Below are 17,943 nucleotides of genomic sequence, written 5' to 3'. Positions count from 1 at the left end.
ATGTGTCGCAGTGTGGAAGGATAATCTACAGAGACAACCATCGTAGCAATGTGTGTCCAAAAGCCAGCACGGTTGCTGCCGAAACCCGGGATCGAACCAGGGACCTTTAGATCTTCAGTCTAACGCTCTCCCAACTGAGCTATTTCGGCACAAAATGTCGATAATATGGCGGCCCAAACGTGCAAAACGCATCGAGATATCAGAAAATTAAACGGAAAGTGACTTTCCAGAAAAGAACATTCCAGCAACCAGGAAGAAACATCTATCTTGTAGAGTATTCTTTCTTTTGAGCATCTGAGGAAGGGCAGGGACGCAACTGCAGAAATGCGTTAGCACAACGCATGTGTCGCAGTGTGGAAGGATAACCTACAGAGACAAACCCAAATCAGGTTTGACATCGTTTGAGAGAAGAACACTAACCATCGTAACAATGTGTGTCCAAAAGCCAGCACGGTTGCTGCCGAAACCCGGGATCGAACCAGGGACATTTAGATCTTCAGTCTAACGCTCTCCCAACTGAGCTATTTCGGCACAAAATGTCGATAATATGGCGGCCCAAACGTGCAAAACGCATCGAGATATCAGAAAATTAAACTGAAAGTGACTTCCAGAAAAGAACATTCCAGCAATCAGGAAGAAACATCTATCTTGTAGAGTATTCTTTCTTTTGAGCATCTGATGAAGGGCAGGGATGCAACTGCAGAAATGCGTTAGCACAACGCATGTGTCGCAGAATAACCTACAGAGACAAACCCAAATCAGGTTTGACATCGTTTGAGAGAAGAACACTAACCATCGTAGCAATGTGTGTCCAAAAGCCAGCACGGTTGCTGCCGAAACCCGGGATCGAACCAGGGACCTTTAGATCTTCAGTCTAACGCTCTCCCAACTGAGCTATTTCGGCACAAAATGTCGATAATATGGCGGCCCAAACGTGCAAAACGCATCGAGATATCAGAAAATTAAACGGAAAGTGACTTTCCAGAAAAGAACATTCTAGCAAACAGGAAGAAACATCTATCTTGTAGAGTATTCTTTCTTTTGAGCATCTGAGGAAGGGCAGGGATACAAGTGCAGAAATGCGTTAGCACAACGCATGTGTCGCAGTGTGGAAGGATAATCTACAGAGACAACCATCGTAGCAATGTGTGTCCAAAAGCCAGCACGGTTGCTGCCGAAACCCGGGATCGAACCAGGGACCTTTAGATCTTCAGTCTAACGCTCTCCCAACTGAGCTATTTCGGCACAAAATGTCGATAATATGGCGGCCCAAACGTGCAAAACGCATCGAGATATCAGAAAATTAAACTGAAAGTGACTTCCAGAAAAGAACATTCCAGCAATCAGGAAGAAACATCTATCTTGTAGAGTATTCTTTCTTTTGAGCATCTGATGAAGGGCAGGGATGCAACTGCAGAAATGCGTTAGCACAACGCATGTGTCGCAGAATAACCTACAGAGACAAACCCAAATCAGGTTTGACATCGTTTGAGAGAAGAACACTAACCATCGTAGCAATGTGTGTCCAAAAGCCAGCACGGTTGCTGCCGAAACCCGGGATCGAACCAGGGACCTTTAGATCTTCAGTCTAACGCTCTCCCAACTGAGCTATTTCGGCACAAAATGTCGATAATATGGCGGCCCAAACGTGCAAAACGCATCGAGATATCAGAAAATTAAACGGAAAGTGACTTTCCAGAAAAGAACATTCTAGCAAACAGGAAGAAACATCTATCTTGTAGAGTATTCTTTCTTTTGAGCATCTGAGGAAGGGCAGGGATACAAGTGCAGAAATGCGTTAGCACAACGCATGTGTCGCAGTGTGGAAGGATAATCTACAGAGACAACCATCGTAGCAATGTGTGTCCAAAAGCCAGCACGGTTGCTGCCGAAACCCGGGATCGAACCAGGGACCTTTAGATCTTCAGTCTAACGCTCTCCCAACTGAGCTATTTCGGCACAAAATGTCGATAATATGGCGGCCCAAACGTGCAAAACGCATCGAGATATCAGAAAATTAAACGGAAAGTGACTTTCCAGAAAAGAACATTCTAGCAAACAGGAAGAAACATCTATCTTGTAGAGTATTCTTTCTTTTGAGCATCTGAGGAAGGGCAGGGATACAAGTGCAGAAATGCGTTAGCACAACGCATGTGTCGCAGTGTGGAAGGATAATCTACAGAGACAACCATCGTAGCAATGTGTGTCCAAAAGCCAGCACGGTTGCTGCCGAAACCCGGGATCGAACCAGGGACCTTTAGATCTTCAGTCTAACGCTCTCCCAACTGAGCTATTTCGGCACAAAATATCAATAATATGGCAGCCCAAACGTGCAAAACGCATCGAGATATCAGAAAATTAAACGGAAAGTGACTTTCCAGAAAAGAACATTCCAGCAACCAGGAAGAAACATCTATCTTGTAGAGTATTCTTTCTTTTGAGCATCTGAGGAAGGGAAGGGATGCAACTGCAGAAATGCGTTAGCACAACGCATGTGTCGCAGTGTGGAAGGATAACCTACAGAGACAAACCCAAATCAGGTTTGACATCGTTTGAGAGAAGAACACTAACCATTGTAGCAATGTGTGTCCAAAAGCCAGCACGGTTGCTGCCGAAACCCGGGATCGAACCAGGGACCTTTAGATCTTCAGTCTAACGCTCTCCCAACTGAGCTATTTCGGCCTAAATTGCAATAATATGGCGGCCCAAACGTGCAAAACGCATCGAGATATCAGAAAATTAAACGGAAAGTGACTTTCCAGAAAAGAACATTCCAGCAACCAGGAAGAAACATCTATCTTGTAGAGTATTCTTTCTTTTGAGCATCTGAGGAAGGGCAGGGACGCAACTGCAGAAATGCGTTAGCACAACGCATGTGTCGCAGTGTGGAAGGATAACCTACAGAGACAAACCCAAATCAGGTTTGACATCGTTTGAGAGAAGAACACTAACCATCGTAGCAATGTGTGTCCAAAAGCCAGCACGGTTGCTGCCGAAACCCGGGATCGAACCAGGGACCTTTAGATCTTCAGTCTAACGCTCTCCCAACTGAGCTATTTCGGCACAAAATGTCGATAATATGGCGGCCCAAACGTGCAAAACGCATCGAGATATCAGAAAATTAAACTGAAAGTGACTTCCAGAAAAGAACATTCCAGCAATCAGGAAGAAACATCTATCTTGTAGAGTATTCTTTCTTTTGAGCATCTGATGAAGGGCAGGGATGCAACTGCAGAAATGCGTTAGCACAACGCATGTGTCGCAGGATAACCTACAGAGACAAACCCAAATCAGGTTTGACATCGTTTGAGAGAAGAACACTAACCATCGTAGCAATGTGTGTCCAAAAGCCAGCACGGTTGCTGCCGAAACCCGGGATCGAACCAGGGACCTTTAGATCTTCAGTCTAACGCTCTCCCAACTGAGCTATTTCGGCACAAAATGTCGATAATATGGCGGCCCAAACGTGCAAAACGCATCGAGATATCAGAAAATTAAACGGAAAGTGACTTTCCAGAAAAGAACATTCCAGCAACCAGGAAGAAACATCTATCTTGTAGAGTATTCTTTCTTTTGAGCATCTGAGGAAGGGCAGGGACGCAACTGCAGAAATGCGTTAGCACAACGCATGTGTCGCAGTGTGGAAGGATAACCTACAGAGACAAACCCAAATCAGGTTTGACATCGTTTGAGAGAAGAACACTAACCATCGTAGCAATGTGTGTCCAAAAGCCAGCACGGTTGCTGCCGAAACCAGGGATCGAACCAGGGACCTTTAGATCTTCAGTCTAACGCTCTCCCAACTGAGCTATTTCGGCACAAAATATCAATAATATGGCAGCCCAAACGTGCAAAACGCATCGAGATATCAGAAAATTAAACGGAAAGTGACTTTCCAGAAAAGAACATTCCAGCAACCAGGAAGAAACATCTATCTTGTAGAGTATTCTTTCTTTTGAGCATCTGAGGAAGGGCAGGGATGCAACTGCAGAAATGCGTTAGCACAACGCATGTGTCGCAGTGTGGAAGGATAACCTACAGAGACAAACCCAAATCAGGTTTGACATCGTTTGAGAGAAGAACACTAACCATTGTAGCAATGTGTGTCCAAAAGCCAGCACGGTTGCTGCCGAAACCCGGGATCGAACCAGGGACCTTTAGATCTTCAGTCTAACGCTCTCCCAACTGAGCTATTTCGGCACAAAATGTCGATAATATGGCGGCCCAAACGTGCAAAACGCATCGAGATATCAGAAAATTAAACGGAAAGTGACTTTCCAGAAAAGAACATTCCAGCAACCAGGAAGAAACTTCTATCTTGTAGAGTATTCTTTCTTTTGAGCATCTGAGGAAGGGCAGGGACGCAACTGCAGAAATGCGTTAGCACAACGCATGTGTCGCAGTGTGGAAGGATAACCTACAGAGACAAACTCAAATCAGGTTTGACATCGTTTGAGAGAAGAACACTAACCATTGTAGCAATGTGTGTCCAAAAGCCAGCACGGTTGCTGCCGAAACCCGGGATCGAACCAGGGACCTTTAGATCTTCAGTCTAACGCTCTCCCAACTGAGCTATTTCGGCACAAAATGTCGATAATATGGCGGCCCAAACGTGCAAAACGCATCGAGATATCAGAAAATTAAACGGAAAGTGACTTTCCAGAAAAGAACATTCTAGCAAACAGGAAGAAACATCTATCTTGTAGAGTATTCTTTCTTTTGAGCATCTGAGGAAGGGCAGGGATACAAGTGCAGAAATGCGTTAGCACAACGCATGTGTCGCAGTGTGGAAGGATAATCTACAGAGACAACCATCGTAGCAATGTGTGTCCAAAAGCCAGCACGGTTGCTGCCGAAACCCGGGATCAAACCAGGGACCTTTAGATCTTCAGTCTAACGCTCTCCCAACTGAGCTATTTCGGCACAAAATGTCGATAATATGGCGGCCCAAACGTGCAAAACGCATCGAGATATCAGAAAATTAAACGGAAAGTGACTTTCCAGAAAAGAACATTCTAGCAAACAGGAAGAAACATCTATCTTGCAGAGTATTCTTTCTTTTGATCATCTGAGGAAGGGCAGGGATGCAAACGCAGAAATGCGTTAGCACAACGCACGTGTTGCAGTGTGGAAGGATAATCTACAGAGACAACCATCGTAGCAATGTGTGTCCAAAAGCCAGCACGGTTGCTGCCGAAACCCGGGATCGAACCAGGGACCTTTAGATCTTCAGTCTAACACTGTCCCAACTGAGCTATTTCGGCACAAAATATCAATAATATGGCAGCCAAACGTGCAAAACGCATCGAAATATCAGAAAATTAAATTGAAAGTGACTTCCAGAAAAGAACATTCCAGCAACCAGGAAGAAACATCTATCTTGTAGAGTATTCTTTCTTTTGAGCATCTGAGGAAGGGCAGGGATGCAATTGCAGAAATGCGTTAGCACAACGCATGTGTCGCAGTGTGGAAGGATAACCTACAGAGACAAACCCAAATCAGGTTTGACATCGTTTGAGAGAAGAACACTAACCATCGTAGCAATGTGTGTCCAAAAGCCAGCACGGTTGCTGCCGAAACCCGGGATCGAACCAGGGACCTTTAGATCTTCAGTCTAACGCTCTCCCAACTGAGCTATTTCGGCACAAAACATCAATAATATGGCAGCCCAAACGCGCAAAACGCATCGAGATATCAGAAAATTAAACGGAAAGTGACTTTCCAGAAAAGAACATTCTAGCAAACAGGAAGAAACGTCTATCTTGTAGAGTATTCTTTCTTTTGAGCATCTGAGGAAGGGCAGGGATGCAATTGCAGAAATGCGTTAGCACAACACATGTGTCGCAGTGTGGAAGGATAACCTACAGAGACAACCATCGTAGCAATGTGTGTCCAAAAGCCAGCACGGTTGCTGCCGAAACCCGGGATCGCACCAGGGACCTTTAGATCTTCAGTCTAACGCTCTCCCAACTGAGCTATTTCGGCACAAAAGCTCAATAATATGGCGGCCCAAACGTGCAAAACGCATCGAGTTTTCAGAAAATTAAACTGGAACAGAGTGACTTTCCAGAAAACAACTTCATAGCAAACATGAAGAAATACCTATCTTGCAGAGTATTCTTTCTTTTGATCATCTGAGGAAGGGCAGGGATACAAGTGCAGAAATGCGTTAGCACAACGCATGTGTAGCAGTGTGGAAAGATAATCTACAGAGACAAATCCCAGTCAGGTTTGACATCATTTGAGAGAAGAACACTAACCATTGCAGTAATGTGCGTCCAAAAGCCAGCGCGGTTGCTGCCGAAACCCGGGATCGAACCAGGGACCTTTAGATCTTCATTTGGGAAGGAATGCACCGGCAGGAATATGTTAATAGGATCCATGTGTCACAGTGTGATAGGAAAATCCACAGAGACGTATCCTAGTCAGGTTTGACATCATCTGAGACAAAACCACTAATCATCTTAGCAATATACTTCTAAAATGCAGCAAGCTTGCTGCCAAAACCCGAACCAGGGACCTTTAGATCTTCAGTCTAACACTATCTCAACTGACCTATTTCGGCATAAACATTTGAATCTTTGGTGGCCAAAAGGTGCAAAACACCGCAAGATAACAAAAAATCAAACTGGAACACACTGACTTTTCAGAAAATAACTTTCTAGGAACCAGGAAGAACCATCTATCTTTTTCATTGTCGTTAGGTCCGACGTAGAAAGATTGCTATCGTGACTTTTATGTAACACTGACTCAGGCGCTTATTCAGACATGAGACCTCAATGAAAAATTGATGTAACATTTATGTAAAGTGATGTATGTCTGAATAGGGCTTTGATAATATTCCAATAACACCTAACACAACACAAGTCTGAATTGTATGCTTTCACATTAATGTAGAAGCTGCAGCATCACAAGTTTAATAAACAGAAAGAGATTTTGTATTTTCCTTATGAAGAGTGCTGTAATAATCACTTAATCATCATCATCTTCTATACACAAATAAAAATAAAATAAAGTAAAATAAAAACATCTTAATAAACCACAGCACTTTGTTGATGAGCCATGACCTCATCAAGCTTTTGAGAAGATCATGTTCGATCAGAACACACTGTGTACGGCATAAAAGCAAACATGTTCTTGTATTGTTGTATTATCTTAAATGGGCTTATGACTCTCACAGCAACCTCTACTTGTGTTCACACATAGGAAAGGACTGCTATGAAACAACTGCACTAACCAATGTGCCACATGGCTTCAAAAAAAAAGAAGAGTCAATTCACTACTGAAACCCTGGATTAAACCAGGGACTTTTAGATCTTCAATCTAACACTTTTCCAACTGAGCCATTTTGGAACAAAAATTCTACTCAGAGCTTTGTTCAGTGGTCAGGCCCACACAAAAGAATAACATCACAAATGTGCCTGCCTGCATTCATTACATTATCCAAAAACAATGGGAAAAGGCAGGAGCACATCCCAAACATGCACGTGTGGTGGTGTGGGAGGAAACCCATGTGAGCACAAAAACTCTTGATCAGCAACAACATCAGCTGCTGTAAGAACATGGTGCAAATCACTGAGGAAATGTGTCCAAAAAGACACCCAACATGCTCCTGAAATCTGAGAGACGTGTCAGAGACATGCACTGAGCTATTTTGGAGCTGAAGACATAATCAGTGCTTCAAGACAGCCAATTACGTGTGGCACAAACAGCATATTAATGCTTGTTGATCACCATTAATAATTTGATTGGTCAAGGACATATTAGACAGTGGGCAAAGAACATCAGTTCCTGGGGTGCTTTGAGCTGTTTTTTTAGCATGCCATACTTAAACATCCTCATATTCTTAAATAAAAAAGACATTAAGACTCTGTTTTCAGAGGATCAAGGAAGCCCGTTTAACTTTTTGTCTGATTGGGATTTGTTGCAATTAATTTTCTTTTATAAATAAAGGGAATTCAATTTAGTTTTGCCATCTGATGAATAACAAGGAGAAGAGGCAGCAATTTGAGTGACTTTTTAAAAAAAATCCTATAGCGACTTATTATTATTGTTATTATTCATGATTCAAATACTAAGTTTACTTGAGCTGAACTGCAAAAATATGAAGAAGGGTTTTATCACAGAAAGTGTGTATTTTGTAGGGCGTTTTCAATAAATAATCAATTATTGATGTTAAATACGAACAACAATAACAGAGAAACAACTAAACCTTTGCATTCATTGTTCATATCAAGTCAGTATCTCTAAATTAATTTATTTCAGCTGATATTTGGGGTTTTTGAGTCTTGTCCCTAATAAAGTGTTGTTCACCTTTCAGACCAGCAGAGGACAGAGCTCAGTAACAGTTGGTGCTGGTATTGAGTGGACATGCAGGCACTTCAATGTATTATTTACTACATTTCTTTGTATATGTATTAATTAGTTTATAGATTATGTAATGTTTTATGAAATTTATTAATTAATTAGATATGTGTTAATTCTGATTCCATCATTCCATCTACCAACATTTCTGTGTGGTCTTCACAGGACACAGGTCTCCCATTACAACATGCGGTCTGTTTGTGGGTTCAAATGTCTGTACACAAGTCAAACATGTTTTGGTTCAGATGTCATGTCTATTCACCCTCCAAAAATACAATTCAAAGCCTCACATTGTCAGACAATAAGCAAGAGAAAGATGTATGAGACATACTGCAAAAGTAAAACTAAACGGGTACTGAAACAACTTTAATTGGTCTGTATTTTGTGGTGGCTACTTACTTAATAAAAATATACAGAGAAAACTGTCAGAACAGTCAGGTAGTGGCCACACAGCTGATTTCATGTACTGCTGAATGCTGAGATGTCATTGACCACAGTGAAAGGAACTTCAATGCAAAAATCAAGCATGTTTGATCTGATGGGATTCTCTCCAAGAGGTAGTGATAATGCTGGGAACAGTGGCAGCAGGTAATAATTGCCTCTGAGACAAGGCCTGATAATCTGTCCCAGGTCTTTGTCGTGCAAATTTGTATATTTAAAAAAAACCTTTACAGCTGCTATTATAAATATTTTTTACATTAACAATGGATCAAAAGACTGTAATGTAGAAGGTGTCGCTTGTAGTGACTAACCCACAGAGAATTATTACCAAACTCTGCCAGTCCTCTCAGTCCTGTAGATCTTTGTAGTCTTTGTAGTCTTTGTAGTCTATTTTGGATTATTGTTTTGGTTTTCTCCTCTCTCATCAACCTTATTTCCAGCCACAGAAGGTAGCCGTTTTCAGCAACTAACCCAGATGAACCCACTCTATGCTTCCTACCCAGCACCAAACAGCAGACACAATTAGCCACTAGCTGGTGAACATAGTGAAGCATTTAACAGCTGACGAGTCAGATATTTCCTCCAAACAACAGCTAAAAGTAGGGTGAATATTGGAATAACAGTTGTTTGGTGGCTAGAAAAATGACTGCCAATGAATGCTAATGCTGCTGTTTTTCTGCTGGACGTGGAGGTGTTTGCTTACAAGGTCCTATGACTCTTTTACAACATGATAAGATCTTTTATATTTTTTAGTAAGTTGCTTTTCCAGCTTGTTCCGCTGTCCCCAATAAAAAACCCAAATCAAACAAACAATAAAACAATTATTGCAGCTTTAAAAACTAGGCTGAGCTTTACATACTGTGTGTCCAACTAACCAGGTTTCATCAGCGCAAATCTAAAAAATGTTTCCCTGAAATAAGCTTACTGCCACAACTTCTACTACAGTGAATACACACTGGAAGTCAAGGCAATAATTTCATGACATGATTAAATTAGACTGAAATGATGGGAAAGAGTGCATGGAAATAAGGCAGACAGTAAGACAGAGGAAGACAAAGAAATACAAATAGTACAGCCAATGAGAGTATTTGGTCATCAGCTTTTCAACTGCCTCAATCAGGTGTTCAACATGAAGAAGCAGCTCCTGTATAGTATGGATAAAAGATTCTGCTGTCTGTATACCTACTTCGAGAATAAATCTCTTAATAATGCCACCTAATCCTTTGTGTAAATTCCCACCTAGTTCAATATTTGGTTAGAACTGTTATGTGACAGCTGTGCATAAGCTCTTTTGCCTGTGTTTGACATTGCTACTTGGTGTGACACAAATCAATATGGGAAAATCACAAACCCTCAACCTAAAATCCGTCTGTTGAGCTAGCTGCACTGTGAACTACACTGCAATACACTCTGTAGGGTGGATTTGTCGTTTCAATGTGTGTTCATACCAGACTGAAGGTCAGCAGCCTTGGTGCTGTGTATCTGTAGGACATGTAAATGAAAGCCAGTCTTCCTGCTGTGATGGAGGCCCAGAATATACTGTCCAGATAGCCAGCGGTCTTATGAGCCATCAGCAGAGGAGGGGAAACAGCGTAGGTGTAGACGAAGCCAGCGTAGGAGCCCTGGAGTATAAGAAACACAGCAGGACATTAGCACAGGACTATAATGTTCAGTGTGTATATGTGTGTGTGGGAGAAGGATGTCTCACTATAATTCCATCAGTGATGAAGAGGATGGCTCCGCCCAGAGCGTGAAGAAGGAAGAAAGTTGGAGGGCGATTCCGGAGTTTGGCGTGGTTACAGCAACCAAACACACTCCCATGACCTGGAGAGGTAGAGATACTGAGAGGTTTGTCGTTTCATGTGAATACAGTTGTCACAAACAGACACACACATATACATGATTTACCTTGGCCACTGTCCCCAGCGGGGCTCGTGCTGGCCAGAGAGTCTTTGTCAAGCAGACGTGGACTGTTGCTAAAGCAAGGCAGCAATCTTTCATAGTACATCAATGTGAGCACTGCTGCTGGCACAGGGAGCTGCCAAGACACACACACAAACACACAAAGAGGCTATTGTTAACCAAGTCAGCAGTCAATATTTCCTGTCCACTGATTCAATTTGTGAAGGTAGAATCCACACTGTCATATCTCGTCCTCTGCTTGAACCCGATCCACTTCAAACAAAAAAATGTAGCGGTACTTCTGCTTAACTGGGAGCTTATCACTTTATCTGGGCAGCAATACCAAGGCTTATAGCTATCTGAAGAAATGCAAATAATTCTGAGAAGAACAAAACTAAAAACACAAGGACACAATTTTCTTGAGCGACATTGTTGGAAATTTCATAATAACATTTACATCTATTTGGGTCATTCTGAAACTGCTAGACTACATGGCAAATCTTGTCATGGGATCCCAAAATTACATGATTATGGGCCCAAAGAAGTTTTACATTTTTTCTGACAAGATTCTTGAAAAAAAGGTTCATCAGTATTGGTAATTTTCATTTTGTTTTCTTTTGTTTGAATTATACTGTGACATTTAAATAATTATACACTTACTTCTCAATGTTACAATGAAAATAACTGCACTGAAGTATAATATTTTTATTATTACGACACACCACAGATGTTAACACGTAAAAGACTGAAGAAGAAGAACCCTTTTTCATCTCTTCAGGGAGGATGAGTTGAGGCGCAAAACAACAGAGCTTATGCGAAATGTTAAGGACAATACAACACATAATAACAGTAGTGGCATGAAGACGAAGTTCCATCTTCAATTTGGTTAAAATACTTTCATTATTATTCCAAGGTCCTGCAAATAATTTAATGATTATACAGTGCTGGTGAAGATAAAAATAAAAATTTGACCAGTGGCATGGAAAGGTACAGTAATGTTGGTTGGTTGGTTGGTTGGTTGGTTGGTCAGTCTCCCATTTTGATTCCCATCACCCACAGCTATATTGTTTTTATTTAGCAAATGTTAGCATGCCAACTAGCTAAACTAGCATGAACCTGCTACACACAAGCATGTTAGCATTGTTGTTATGAGCTCTTGTTTACAGCTTGTTGTGCTGTTACTTCATATTCTCAATTTCGCCATTTGAATGTGGGCAAAATGTTAATATTCGAGCTGTAATTCTCTGCTCATGTTGCAAATTCACAGTCTATAAACACAACAGGCCATTGTACTCAAGCGGGGGCTGCAGGTCGTGTAGCTACCAGTGAACTGGGCTATTTCGCTTCTCATTGTTAATGGAAAATGGAGAACATTAGTAAACTGTGTTGAACAGATTATTATGACACCAAACCATCTAAGAAGTAATGTGTTGAAACATTTTGGATTTCAAACCATGTTGAAAAAAAAATCATGGATAATCAAGCTATTGGCTGACTTTATAAAATGCTAATGCCTAGTCATGCTAGTTTTTCTCTCAGTGGCCTCACTGAGATTAAAGGCACAGCGAAACATAAATTAGGATTATGCCACTAATTTACATGTTAGTTGAAATTCTTCTTGAAAAAGTGATAGCCCTAACAACTTGAGTGTTATTTTTGTAATTATGGCCAGCATTCCTATTGGTTATTATGCAATTGCACTTACTAAGTTAATTGTTGAGGATTAGGAATGCTGTATTTTTGCTAAAAAGAAGTTCAATCCACCAAGAAACATGAGCAGTCAGACGGTCAGGTTTTAAACAGAGCCCCAAGTTAGCCAAACATATTTGGAGGAGAAAATAAAGCAAACAGTAAAATTATTACCCAAACTGTCTGTTGTAAACGTCTGTCATAGTTTACTGACCAACTTCCCAATTCACCTTTGACCTATCATACTCAGTTTTTCAGTGCAGTGAGGGATTTGGGGTGTGCTGACATTTGGTTTTACTTTCAAATAAAATGGTTTAGATAATGTGAATTGTTGGCTTTTTTGCAAATCTGGACTGTTTGCTTGTGTTTGTTGCCCCGTGTGACTTCTATGTAGTGATGTCGCCTTGTTACCAGATCTCAATTACTTTGGTGAGTACAGTGTGGCCAAACTACAAAGATAAAACCCTAGTTGTAACAAACTGGAATTTTCCTTTAACACATGTTTGTTGGAAACCATTGCTCTTGGCTATATATCAGGCTATGTCGCAAGTTATCTGTACTCTTCAGTCAAATCTCACAGCTGAACCTGGCCTCATATCTAGTCTGTTAACTTGCTGCCTCTGTTTCTAACCCCTTATGTCCGCAAATAAGACAGGTGTTCAAACCTGTACTGTACATTATGTGTCTTCATATGACACATGATGTTGACATGAACTCACATTGATAAGAGCCATGATCCAGAAAGCGTAGGACACCCTGGTGATGACAGTGCCATCAGTATTCAGCGGATACTGAGAAATGTTTTGCAGTGCTGCTCCGTGCCCAGCCAGGCTGCTGCGGAGGTGGTGCAGGTCTGAAGAAGAGGAGGACGACGAGTTGGCGGTCCAGTTGGCACCCAGGACACAGCTGTCCTCAGCCAGGAAAGGATCAGCCACCAGTGGGCTGACCAGCGCTCCGAGGCCTGTGAAGAAATGCAAGGCCTGGGAGAGACATAAAGATAGAGTCCTCCTTAAAGATTATTTCATTTTACAGTTTGTTTCTATGTGACATCCATTTAGGTGCCAGTAACTTTGATAATGCTTTATTTTTACATATTTTCCTAACATTTTCAGATGGGAACTGATATGTACTGTAACTGTAATTTCATATGGAGGTTACTAGAAAGGACTACTTAATTTGGGACTCATTATAGGGAAAAGTAAGACGGTGTTGAATTTGTCCAGTGCACAGCTGGTCAGCTGAACATGCTGAAATATAAAATCTGGCAAGCGTATAATTCAATAACAGTCCAATATGTATGATAATGTTTCCAAGAAAAAGAAACAATCAACAAATATTTACTTGGGTTTAATGTATATTTTTCTTTCCAGTTATTATGATTTAAGCAATTTATAATTGACTACTACTTTTAAAATCTAAAAACCCTAAATTTACAGGACCCATAATGTGTCACTGTAATGTTTTATAGCAAGTTTTGAAACACTTTTTTCAAAAGGAATTTAGGTTATCTAACTTTAGCATTAACATATGTACATTATATGTTATTATGTCTATAATCTTTTGTGGTACTATGGGTTTCACACACTTTAGCTTTCTATCTTCGTCTTTCTAAACTTATAGTTAACTATAGTTTATTTGCTTTATTAAGGTTCCAGTAAACACTATAATATGTTGTATATTTTGTTCATTGCTGTCATTTCCCCTCCCATCACTCTCCTCTGACCTGAAGGAAGATGGCGGAGTCCTTTTGGTACAGCTTCACCAGCTGCAAGTTGGCAATAGTGTCAATCACCCCCATGGCTTTGCCAGCAATGGCCATGGCAATGGACAACAGTACCACATGATGACATAGTGGTATGATGGCAAACACGAGGGAGATGATGAGAGTGCAGGAAAAGAGGGCTGACAGGGAGGACAGAAGTCTGAAGAAGACAGAACAACCACAACATTATGAAAATTTACGGGAAAATGATAGATTTATAGATTTTGATTGTATATTAAACATATTCTTTACTTACAAACTCTATTCTTTTATTACTTATTGTCAATGGTAAGCTGTAAGCCAGTAAGCTGACCAATGCTGTACTGTAGCTCAGCTAATGCCAGATAGAAAAGGGAATTTCCAGCGTGTTGTTGCCACAGTAAAGTCACCTTGATGGGCTGCTGCCCCACTAATTTTTATTGACACAGTCAGTTTATCACAGCTTCAACCTCCAGTATATGTCCACAATATCTTCACCTTGTTTCCCTTTTTCCTGCCAACTTTCCACTCTCCTTTTAACCTTGTCCTGGATACCTTTTATTTTGTTAAAAGGACATTTCAACTGTAGCCTTTGATGTGAGGGTACAAAAACATAGACGTACTTACCAACTCAACCATTTTGTGAAATAGTCTCATTTTAAATCCCCAACAGAGGTTATGCGAAATGTTAAGGACAATACAACACATAATAACAGTAGTGGCATGAAGATGAAGGTACCATCTTCAATTTGGTTAAAATACTTTAATTATTATTCCAAGGTCCTGCAAATAATTTAATGATTATACAGTGCTGGTGAAGATAAAAATAAAAATTTGACCAGTGGCATGGAAAGGTACAGTAATGTTGGTTGGTTGGTTGGTTGGTTGGTTGGTCAGTCTCCCATTTTGATTCCCATCACCCACAGCTATATTGTTTTTATTTAGCAAATGTTAGCATGCCAACTAGCTAAACTAAGATGAACCTGCTACACACAAGCATGTTAGCATTGTTGTTATGAGCTCTTGTTTACAGCTTGTAGTGCTGTTACTTCATATTCTCAATTTCGCCATTTGAATGTGGGCAAAATGTTAATATTCGAGCTGTAATTCTCTGCTCATGTTGCAAATTCACAGTCTATAAACACAACAGGCCATTGTAATCAAGCGGGGGCTGCAGGTCGTGTAGCTACCAGTGAACTGGGCTATTTCATTTCTCATTGCTAATGGAAAATGGCAGTGTTAGATGTTAAAGCTAATCTGCAGGAGTCAGTCCAGTAAAGCTGCAATGAGCTGTTGATTTATCAATTAGTCAATTGTCAATAGTCAATTGACAGAAAATCATTTCTGTCAATCATGCATTTTAAGAGAAAATGCAAAATTCCCTGATGCTGGCCTGTTAAATGTGAATATTTTGTTTTTTTAGTCCTCTATGATAGTAAACTATATATATTTTGTTTGTGGAATGTTGGTCATCTTGCATCTTGAACTATGGGAAATGGGGATTGACATTTTTACCACTTTCTGACATTTTATAGATCAAACAACTCATTGGTTAAACGAGAAAATAATGGACAGATTAATAGATAATGAAAATAATCAATAGTTGCAGCCCTACAGTCCAGCATTATTAAGTTTCCCAAAGTACAACAAACTGCATTAATCTCATGACTCTGAGATCCACACTCCAATGTGTGTTTGAGAGAGAGAGAGAGAGAGAGAGAGAGAGAGAGAGAGAGAGAGAGAGAGAGAGAGAGAGAGAGAGAGAGAGAGAGAGAGAGAGAGAGAGAGAGAGTGTGCCTTATGACGTTCATCATCACAATCTCCCAGTCTAAGAAATGTGTGGGTGGTTGAGTGATATGTGATTATTTTCTTTTAAATTTAGGCCAGGATAGTGAGATAAGCCTTTATAGAGGGCAGCTGTCTCACAGCACTGGCTGTGGTGTCTGTAAGGTAGATCAATATTCATTTAACAGGAAATAGACTGATATATGTGTGAAGATGAAGTACAAAAAATCATGTATCATGTATCAAAAAACATCAGATACAAACACACAAGTGTTCATGTGGCTTGAAATACTGTATGTCCCGTTCCACTTCAGAGTAGGGCTGGGTGATTAATCAAATTTTATTTTCAATTACAATTTTGGCTTCCAACGATTATGAAAACAAGATAATCAAGATAAAAAGATTATTGCGCTGCATTTTGTTTCACAATGATGCTCTCGTTTTGTCTTGCATTATAAATCTAGCTCACCCCTGTCCTGTACAGTGGTGCTGTAAAATAATACCAAAATAGTTTTCATGTCGGCTCCATGGGAAGAAAATCAACAGTCCTTGTATTTATTGAGTCATTGATTTTATTTTCCTGCCCACCGTAGCGAGTGAGGGGAGTCTGCCTGTAGTGAAAGAGGCAGCTCACAGACAGACTGGGAGCTTTGATCAATCAATATAGATATGGTTGATAAGTTCAAACACATGTACAGCAGGATGTTTGTGTGATTTAACAGCTGCTTGTGCTGATTATGCTTAGACAGACACAGGGGTCAACGTGAGACACTCACAGAGTCTGTGTGGATTACTACATTTAATAAAATGGAAATGTTTCTGTTCCGTGAGTCATGATCTCAATATTGACCAAAATAATCATGATTATAATTTTTGCCACAATCAAGCAGCCCTACTTCAGACACACTCACATTTACATTTCAGGTTACTGTTCAGTGGCTGCTCAGTGTGCAAGGCAAACCACACCGCTGAAACAGCCGACTGACATTTGTGTGCTTCAGATTTGCCAGTCAAATTTAGAATTAAGTCCAACTGTGAAAGGTGAAAGTCTCATTGTGGTTATGGAATACATTTAATAAACCATATTCATTTGTCAACCTTAGGTTGAGGGCTGCAGCAACGATATCAGAAAATCTCCCACACAGAACTCAACAATCTGAGGAACCTTTTAACCAGCCACCAACCAAACTCTGTGAAATTGTCTGTGTATTTTTTTAACCACAAAATCTCTTCAGTGTGTTTATTAATTTAACTGTTAAGTAAAATTTTTCGTAAAATGTATCTGCCTACATTATGGTCTAAATGTTGTTATAAAGCCTTTTCTACACTGCTGCACAGGTATGCAATTCTGGTGGAGAATAGTAACTACCCCTTTTTCACATTTCAAAATTCCCAAGAATTTTAATGAGGACATAACCTTAGTGTCCTGAATGGTAGTTATGGCCTTGTTTTTATGTTCTAGGAGGTTGAACATGAGTGGGCACATAGCTCAACTCAGTCATGTTCATGCTCTATATGTCAGTCTGATGTGTTCATGATAGTACAAGTTGATGGAGCTCAGACAGTCATCAGTTTTACCAGGATACTAGTATACTTAGATTAAATTACAGTATTTTTTAACTTTTAATTGCCAAATCAAACATTTTTTTCTTTTAAAGATATATTTTTATGACCCAACTTAAATCACAATATGTAGAAAAGTACTGAAGTCCCTTCGCCACAAATTGACCTTGCATGTCTTTACGTGACAAAATAAGTAAAAAGTACTGTCACTATACTGTATTAATCCAGGTTTTGCAGTAACAGAAGAAATCCAACATTTTCTGAAACAAGTTTTCTGAAACAAAATTATGTTGATAAGAAATTTTGATAGAGTTGTCAAAATCATGAGGTATCACACTGATAAAACAGTGTTAGTGTGTTAAAAAGAACCGCTCATTATTTAACCTTTCAACAGCTTTAGATATCGTCAGATAAAATAATATTTACGGACATTATTAGATTGATTACATAAAATAGAC

General features: G+C 40.2%; 1 protein-coding gene and 17 non-coding genes across 18 annotated transcripts in view; all 18 read right to left on the bottom strand.

Annotated features, from left to right (window-relative positions):
• Positions 1-17,943, bottom strand: part of mfsd4aa (major facilitator superfamily domain containing 4Aa) — a 41,629-nt gene that overhangs the window by 22,688 nt on the left and 998 nt on the right. Inside the window, exons 2-6 of the mRNA XM_067588377.1 lie at positions 14,120-14,318; positions 13,116-13,376; positions 10,714-10,843; positions 10,514-10,629; positions 10,254-10,427 (exon numbers count right to left, since the gene is read on the bottom strand). Of these exons, the coding sequence (XP_067444478.1) occupies positions 10,254-10,427; positions 10,514-10,629; positions 10,714-10,843; positions 13,116-13,376; positions 14,120-14,318 (880 nt within the window). The remainder of the gene's footprint in view (positions 1-10,253; positions 10,428-10,513; positions 10,630-10,713; positions 10,844-13,115; positions 13,377-14,119; positions 14,319-17,943) is intronic.
• On the bottom strand, positions 77-149 carry trnaf-gaa (transfer RNA phenylalanine (anticodon GAA)). Its single transcript has one exon. It is a non-coding gene; the product is annotated as a tRNA-Phe (tRNA).
• On the bottom strand, positions 459-531 carry trnaf-gaa (transfer RNA phenylalanine (anticodon GAA)). The gene has a single exon. It is a non-coding gene; the product is annotated as a tRNA-Phe (tRNA).
• On the bottom strand, positions 832-904 carry trnaf-gaa (transfer RNA phenylalanine (anticodon GAA)). The gene has a single exon. It is a non-coding gene; the product is annotated as a tRNA-Phe (tRNA).
• trnaf-gaa (transfer RNA phenylalanine (anticodon GAA)) lies at positions 1,173-1,245 on the bottom strand. Its single transcript has one exon. It is a non-coding gene; the product is annotated as a tRNA-Phe (tRNA).
• On the bottom strand, positions 1,546-1,618 carry trnaf-gaa (transfer RNA phenylalanine (anticodon GAA)). Its single transcript has one exon. It is a non-coding gene; the product is annotated as a tRNA-Phe (tRNA).
• On the bottom strand, positions 1,887-1,959 carry trnaf-gaa (transfer RNA phenylalanine (anticodon GAA)). Its single transcript has one exon. It is a non-coding gene; the product is annotated as a tRNA-Phe (tRNA).
• trnaf-gaa (transfer RNA phenylalanine (anticodon GAA)) lies at positions 2,228-2,300 on the bottom strand. The gene has a single exon. It is a non-coding gene; the product is annotated as a tRNA-Phe (tRNA).
• On the bottom strand, positions 2,610-2,682 carry trnaf-gaa (transfer RNA phenylalanine (anticodon GAA)). Its single transcript has one exon. It is a non-coding gene; the product is annotated as a tRNA-Phe (tRNA).
• On the bottom strand, positions 2,991-3,063 carry trnaf-gaa (transfer RNA phenylalanine (anticodon GAA)). The gene has a single exon. It is a non-coding gene; the product is annotated as a tRNA-Phe (tRNA).
• Positions 3,364-3,436, bottom strand: trnaf-gaa (transfer RNA phenylalanine (anticodon GAA)). The gene has a single exon. It is a non-coding gene; the product is annotated as a tRNA-Phe (tRNA).
• On the bottom strand, positions 3,746-3,818 carry trnaf-gaa (transfer RNA phenylalanine (anticodon GAA)). The gene has a single exon. It is a non-coding gene; the product is annotated as a tRNA-Phe (tRNA).
• Positions 4,128-4,200, bottom strand: trnaf-gaa (transfer RNA phenylalanine (anticodon GAA)). Its single transcript has one exon. It is a non-coding gene; the product is annotated as a tRNA-Phe (tRNA).
• trnaf-gaa (transfer RNA phenylalanine (anticodon GAA)) lies at positions 4,510-4,582 on the bottom strand. Its single transcript has one exon. It is a non-coding gene; the product is annotated as a tRNA-Phe (tRNA).
• Positions 4,851-4,923, bottom strand: trnaf-gaa (transfer RNA phenylalanine (anticodon GAA)). The gene has a single exon. It is a non-coding gene; the product is annotated as a tRNA-Phe (tRNA).
• Positions 5,192-5,264, bottom strand: trnaf-gaa (transfer RNA phenylalanine (anticodon GAA)). The gene has a single exon. It is a non-coding gene; the product is annotated as a tRNA-Phe (tRNA).
• On the bottom strand, positions 5,572-5,644 carry trnaf-gaa (transfer RNA phenylalanine (anticodon GAA)). Its single transcript has one exon. It is a non-coding gene; the product is annotated as a tRNA-Phe (tRNA).
• trnaf-gaa (transfer RNA phenylalanine (anticodon GAA)) lies at positions 5,913-5,985 on the bottom strand. The gene has a single exon. It is a non-coding gene; the product is annotated as a tRNA-Phe (tRNA).

Source organism: Thunnus thynnus, chromosome 4 (genome assembly GCF_963924715.1).
Source record: "Thunnus thynnus chromosome 4, fThuThy2.1, whole genome shotgun sequence".
In the NCBI taxonomy this organism is placed as follows: domain Eukaryota; kingdom Metazoa; phylum Chordata; class Actinopteri; order Scombriformes; family Scombridae; genus Thunnus; species Thunnus thynnus.
The sequence above is the reverse complement of the archived record's forward strand: the minus strand, read 5'-3'. Positions and strand labels throughout refer to the sequence as shown.